At 38.1% G+C, this 7,222-nt stretch overlaps 1 protein-coding gene across 1 annotated transcript; it reads right to left on the bottom strand.

Moving 5' to 3' along the window:
• Nucleotides 1–1,447: 1,447 nt before the first annotated feature.
• On the bottom strand, nucleotides 1,448–3,139 carry LOC145640482 (uncharacterized). Its single transcript, XM_081691754.1, has 2 exons — nucleotides 2,587–3,139; nucleotides 1,448–1,899 (listed from the first exon to the last, which is right to left on the bottom strand). Exons 1-2 carry the CDS (start codon nucleotides 3,137–3,139, stop codon nucleotides 1,448–1,450), a joined length of 1,005 nt encoding a protein of 334 aa, XP_081547880.1.
• Nucleotides 3,140–7,222: the final 4,083 nt, after the last annotated feature.

The raw sequence follows: 7,222 nt of genomic DNA, 5'->3' as shown, positions 1-7,222 counted from the left end.
GGACGCCTTAAGCATCGCTCTTCTCCTCAAACCACTGAAGTTGTTCCTCTCAACACGGTGGCTCCAAAGAGTGGTGCTCCTCCGCCTCCACCTCGTACTGGCCTAAAGAGGAAGCTGGGGGTACCTATTGATGTTGATGCTGCTGATTTCTCTTTTGATTCTTTGGCTCCACATGTGGACACCTTACTGTTTCCGTCCTTCAAGGATCGCCAGTCCTCGCAGACTTTCATTGACCTTTCTCAAGAGGCTGCTGTGCAGTCTTTCCAGGTATGGTATACTCCGAAAAAAAAAATTAATAAACATGGTTAAAACCGGATTGCGCATTCCTTACTTGATTCCGTGTTCTGCAGAGCCTGCAGTCTTGCTTGGGCGTACTGGGAAAAGTGTCTGAGTTTACTCGAGTGTATGAGGCTATGAAGAAGGAGCGTGATTCTCTTTCTGATAAGTACAAGGCTGCTACTGAGGCTCTGAAGGCTGAACGAGCTAGGCACAGGGAATGCATTGTTGAACGTGATGGGCTGAAGAGGACCTTGAAGGAGGCTGGGAACGAGGTTGTTGATGCTGCAGCGTATTACTTTGGGAAAGCTCGTCTTGAAATGATGGAGGAATTTCAGCAGGGAAAACATGAGGCCTGGGATTATGATGCTGACAAGGCTGCTTTTGAGGTTGCATTTCCTACAGGGACTGCTGCTCCTGGCACATTGCTGTTGAGCTATGCTGATGAGGAAGTGAATTCTCCTCACAACACCGAGGTCAGGGATGTCCCAGAAAGTACGAAGCCTGTTGCCGAGGAAGTGATCCCTGCTAACAACATGGATGAGAATTAGCTTCAATGGTGTTGTGTCACCTTTTAAAAATTTGTTAACTTTGGAGGATGTTTGTTTTTACTGCCTTGGTGCAGTTCGATAATTTTTATCTTGTCTTTGTGCTACACTTTTGTAGCTGGATAATTTGTCTATTTTGCTGCTTTGCAACTAAGTAATTCTGCCTTTTTTGCTATGTTGATTTGTATTTATGTTTCTTATTGTATCATTGCTGTCTTATGATCGTATTGCAATCATATTGCAGTTGTATTACAGTTGTAATATGAGTGTAGTGTTGATTACATGTGTTTGCTTGCTCTGCGAGGATAGTTGGTTTGTTCCTTGCAGGGATGATTAGCCTTTGCTCTGTGATGGTCTGTTGTGCTCTTGCCTAGCAGTGTAGGTAATGTTCCTTGCAAAACAGAATAAGGTGAGGGGTGGCCGTGGGTTTCCCCAACGGCCCTCCGATGCCAAAGTCAGTACTCGTAATGATCATAAATCAAATTGACAAAGAGTGAGTAGAGAGGAGTACCTTCCGTGTTGATTTTGGCTGTTGGAGATTTTTGTGTTTTTCTTCTTCTTTTTTTTTTTTTGGTAAAAAAAAAAAAGACAAAATTGAAATGATAATTATGTACCTTCGATCCTTAGAAATGATATAGCTTTAAGTGTGTTGCGTTCCAGCTTCGTTGTACCTCTTTTCCTTCTACATTTCTGAGTCTGTAAGCTCCATTACCTACTACCTTAGTGATCTCGTAGGGTCCTTCCCAGTTGGGTGCTAGCTTCCCTGCGTTTACGTCCCTGGTGTTTTCGTATACCTTTCTGAGAACCCAATCTCCTAGTTTGAAGACTTTTGTTCTGACATTCTTATTAAAAGACCTTTCTACTTCTTGCTGGTATGCTGCCATCCTCATTTGTGCATCTTCTCTAAGTTCTTCCACTGTGTCTAGGCTGTAAATTAATTCTGCTTGGTTCCTTTCTTCTGTCATAAACCCATACCTTGCTGTGGGGACTTCTACCTCTGTTGGGATCACTGCTTCACATCCGTATACCAACGAGAATAGAGTGTGGCCTGTAGCGCCTTTTGGAGTTGTTCTATCTGCCCACAGTATGTTGGGTAGTTCGTCTGCCCATTTCCCTTAGGCTCCTTCTAGCCTTTTCTTCATGTTGCCTATAAGGACTTTGTTGCTTGATTCTGCCTGTCCATTTGCTTGTGGGTACCTAGGTGTAGATGTGATAAGGGAGATGTTCCGTTCCTTACAGAACTTGGTGGTCTTATTGCTGATGAACTGGGATCCATTGTCTGTAATGATCTCTGCTGGTACCCCGAATCTACTCAGAATGTTTCTTTTTATAAACGAGATTACATGCTTATCCTTGATTTCCTTGTATGCTTCTGCTTCGATCCATTTCGAAAAGTAGTCTGTCATTGCTAAGAAGTATACTCTCTGTCCTGATGATGGAGGTAGCTTTACTATATCCATTCTCTACTTCATGAATGGCCAAGGTGTCAATGTTGGATGTAGCTCTTCTGATGGCTTGCGTGTTAAGGGTGCGTGCTTTTGGCATGCTAGGCATTTCTTGGCGAACTTTGTTGCATCCTTTCTCATGCTGGGCCAGTAGTATCCCATTCTGAGTGCTCTGTTGGCTAGGTTCCTTCCTCCGGAATGATTTCCACATTCTCCGCTGTGTAAGGATTGTAAGACCTGCTGAGCTTCTTTTTCTTCTAGGCATTGTAAGAAAGGTCCTGCTGCAGATTTCTTGAAGAGTACATTGCTGATCAGACAGTACTTGGAGGCTTTCTGAGCAAACGCTTGAGCCGCTACCTTCCCTGTTGGTTTTGTCTTGCCCAAGAGGTATTCTTTCAGTGGCATTGTCCAGCTGTTGTCTTCCTCTTCTGTAAGGTCTGTTTGAACTTCGTAGACATTCATTGTTGATTCTTTCTCTATGGCTGGAGAGAGTACGTGCACTAGAGGGATAGTTTCAAATTCCTCTAGGTTGATGTTTGATCCCAAGTTTGCTAGGGCGTCTGCTTCAGTGTTCAAGTTTCTGGGTACTTGTTCTATTTTGAATTCCTTGAACTCTTTAATGAGCTTCTTTGCGACTTCCACGTAGGCTATCATTCTGGCGTACTTTGCTGCATATTCTCCGTTGATTTGGTTTACCATGAGCAAGGAGTCTGAAATTACCTCTAGATGTTGTATCTTCATGTCCTTTGCAACGGTTAATCCTGTGATTAGTGCTTCATATTCAGCTTCATTATTGGTAGCCTTGAAATTGCACCTTATTGCCTGTGCTATCTTGTCTTCTTCAAGGGTAGGGCTGATGTAATCCCCCATATTTTAAAATATATTATAAATGAAATTATATATTATTTATAATATTTACTTGTATTTTTCCGGAATTTAATTTCAAAAGTTTCAAATTATTTTTGGGGTTGATAAACGATTTTATTACAAAGAACTTTTTATGAACCTTCCTTCTATAATTTATGTCCAACAAACAAACCAAACCCAGTTTACTTTCTTAATTGACCCATTAATTTAATGAGGCCCAATATCCCTACTTACCCTACTACCCTCTCTCCTATAAATACCCCATACATCCCCAAAAATTTCCCCACACAAAAGGTTAGTCTTATTTTCTTTCTCCTTTGTTTTATTAATTTGTGTAATTATAATTATTGATTATGAGTTTTGATTTTATTGTTTGAAATTAATTTAATTAATATCAAATTGTATTTTGATGATTAAAATTTATAATTTCAGATTTTATAAATGTTATAATTTTCAGATTTTGTAAATTTAATAACCTAGGGTTTTTAATCATTGAAAATCATGATTTTAGGGTTTTTATGAACAATCGATTTAGGGCTTTTATAGTAATGGTGTTTTGAAATTTTGGTGATTATACTACTAATTAGTTTAACTTAATTCCAGATTATTTTGAACACGTAAATTCGTGTTTTAATGTTTAGATTTTGGTTCGTTAATATTAATCCCGTTTTAATCCCGATCAGGTTCTGAACTCATCCGATTTTGACAAAAAAGTAGTGTTTTCCATGTGGAAACAATGTTTTAAGAAAGACTCACTACCTTTGGTAGTGAGCACCACCCTCTCGTGGCCAAATTCAGCCTCTAAATATGATTTTCGGGCAGTTTTTGATTTTTAACGAAGTTTTTTTTTATGCTTAATGTTTATAATTAGTTTTGGGTTTTGATTTTATAGTATAAAGTTTATATTTTTAGTATCAAAATCATGTTTTTATGTTTTAAACTAATAATTTCAGATTATAATTATTGTTATAATTTTCAGATTTTATAATTTTAAAAACCTAGGGTTTCAATTTATTTAAATTGGGATTTTAGGGTTCTTATGACTAATTAAATTGGGGCTTTTGTTCCTATTGTATTTCTAATGCATAATTAACCATAAAAACATGTTTTTAATGAATTTTTAAGGAGTTTTAATCTAAATTATATTGCTGGAAATTTGGTTAAGTATTAATTTATTATTGTTGCTTGTTTTCTAGGAAGTGATTATTTCTTAGGAGACTTTTAAGTGATTAAAAGTGGCACAAAGGATTGTTTATACGAGGTACGTACATGTCTACTTCGTTGTAAGTAGTATCATGTTTAGGTACCAAAGAAAAGAACTTAGTTTCATGATTAGAGAACACTTGGATGAAAATTGTTTGGTTATACATTTAATTAATTCATGTGCTTATGTTTATGAGACATGTTTTGGTGAATTGATTATGTTTGTATGGAATTATGGATGCAAACATGTTGAATTATATTGGATTAATTGTTTGTATGGAATGTTGATACTGGCATATTTTTATTGGATTGGTTTGTTAACCACATTTGGATTATTAAAGGATTGGAATTGAATGGTTTAAGTGGAATGAATTTATTAATTATTCCACAAGGTTATTATTATTTTATTTATTACTTAATCATGACTTGTTAGTATGTTGAGTAAAGGTGGATTAAGCCGAAATGGCTAGGTGGGTTGACTATGTTCAACAATTTTGAATAATTTGGAAGTTTAATGGAATTAAAGGTCAACTTGTGATGTGATCACCATTGTCCTAAATAAGATTAAAAGTGAATTGATGTATGATTGTTATGTATGGTCTTCTTGATTGAGTCGGCTATTAATTAAAATTGTAATCACGTAAAGTGAAACATGGATGAGCAATAAAACTCTAGAAAGCGTGCACTTCTAGAGTATTGACAATTATGGGTTGGGGTACACGGTGGTAGCCCGTGGCTTTCCGAGGCTTGTTTGATCAACATGTCCTCTTCTCTTTTGGTATTTACATTTTATTTTATAATGAAAGTTAGATGGGATCCTAGACTAACTTTGTGAGAATGGAGTCGCGCCCATTCTTGCATCGCGCTAAACTTTTATTTTAAATGGTCATTTGAGACCAAAATGATTTGGTGGATTGGACAACCTCGTCTATTGCTTACTCCAAACTAAATTAATTAAATTAAGTATAAAGAATCAAGTGTTTGGAATTTATTAGCAAGTATGTTGAGTCGTTTGAATTGTTTAAGTGTAGAGTCTTGATTAATGAATTCGAGTTGTATATTTATTTACTTTAACTAGTTGAGCATGCTAGATTTTGTGCGTTGTAGCTTGTATGTACTCAGCTTTGCTGATTGCGTGCTTTTGTGTGTTTTCTTTTGGTCATGGCCTTCGCCTTTCAATGACCCTGTGATGATCCAATTATTACACTTGTATTATTGGGGAGCAGTATTGCACAGGTTAGCTTGATGATGTGAAGTTCGGGGATTTGACATACGCATTGTCAAGGGATTGGCGTGATTGAGAGTATTCGTTCTTTGTGTTGAACTTATTTATGTTTTACTATTTTAATTATGTTTTGGGATTTTGGAATATTGGTTTGGTTTTAATAAGGGCCTTTATGGTTCCAATTTGTAAGCTTTGACTTATTGGTTTTCTAAATTATATTATTTTAATATTTAAGTTGGATTTTCGCTGCAATACTTTGATAAAGCCTTAACGTTTTAACGCGTGGCGGTAACATGCCAATGGTTCTCCTCTATTTTTATCTAAAGTAAGTGGTTTGGAAAAGGGAGAATTATTGGGGTGTTACAGCTGAAGTCTGCTACGAATTCTGCCAAGGCTTGTGATTTGTCTGTCGTCCTGGGTTCGTACTGTATATCGTATCTACTCAAGTGTAAGGCCCATTTCTCCATCCTTCCTGACATCTCTGGCTTTCTCATGATAGCTCTGATGGGATAGTTGGTACGTACTCGTATGGAGTGGATTTCAAAGTATGGGCGTAGCTTTACTGAAGCAATGAATAAGGCTAAAATGATTTTCTCTAATGATGCGTACCTCGTTTCTGCACTGAGTAAGGTTTTGCTTACGTAGTAGATTGGGAACTGCTCTTTGTCTTCCTCTCTTGTGAGAACTGCGCTGATTGTCCCTTCAGACACTGCGAGGTACAACTGGAGTGGCTCCCCTTCTTTGGGTTTGGAGAGAATCAACGGGTTGGCTAAATATTCTTTCAGCTTCTAGAATGCTTCGTCGTGCTCTTGTTCCCACTTGAATTCCTTATCCTTCTTCAGTTCTTCGTAAAAGGCTCTGTTCTTGTCTGAAGATTTTGAGATGAACCTGTTCAATGCTGCAATTTTCCCTGTTAAGCTTTGTACATCCTTCTTGGATTTTGGTCGCTCTAGGTCTAGGATGGCTTTGACTTGATCTGGGCTGGCTTCTATTCCTCTTTGTGTGACCATGTATCCTAGGAACTTTCCTGACTGTACTCCAAATGTGCATTTTGTGGGGTTTAACTTCATGTCGTACTGCTTTAAGATGGCAAATGCTTCTCTAAGGTCTTTGACGTGATCTTCTGCCTTTTTGGACTTAACTACCATGTCATCTATGTAGACTTCCATTGTGTTCCCAATCTGTTCTTCGAACATCTTGTTCACCAACCTCTGGTATGTTGCTCCTGCGTTCTTCAATCCAAAAGGCATTACCTTGTAGCAGTATATTCCTTGACTGGTAATGAAGGCGGTTTTCTCCTGGTCGTCCTTGTGCATGAGGATCTGGTTGTAACCACTGTAGGCGTCCATGAAGGATAGCAGCTCGTGCCCTGCTGTGGCATCTACCATGGCATCAATATGAGGTAAAGGGAACAGATCTTTTGGGCACGCCTTGTTGATGTCTGTAAAGTCTATGCAGATTCGCCATTTTCCGTTCTTCTTTCTGACTACCACTACATTGGCGAGCCATTCTGGGTACTTTACCTCTCTGATCTTCCCATTCTTAAGTAGGTTTTGAATTTCCTTCTCTTCTGTTTTACTGGTGTATGCATTGGATCCATGTTCAACTTGTGAGTAATTACGTCTGGAGAGATGCCTTTCATGTCTTCATGGGTCCAA

The sequence above is a fragment of the Chenopodium album genome, chromosome 7 (assembly GCF_948465745.1).
Source record: "Chenopodium album chromosome 7, dcCheAlbu1.1, whole genome shotgun sequence".
Classification (NCBI taxonomy): Eukaryota; Viridiplantae; Streptophyta; class Magnoliopsida; order Caryophyllales; family Amaranthaceae; genus Chenopodium; species Chenopodium album.
This window is presented reverse-complemented; position numbering and strand designations above follow the sequence as displayed.

Excerpts from the sequence above, each read along its gene's own strand:
- LOC145640482 (XM_081691754.1), bottom strand. The coding sequence starts at position 3,139 with ATGGGGGATTACATCAGCCCTACCCTTGAAGAAGACAAGATAGCACAG. Across the intron at positions 1,900-2,586 it reads TCAGAAAGCCTCCAAGTACT|ATAGAACAACTCCAAAAGGC; the intron begins GTCTGATCAGCA and ends TACTGTGGGCAG.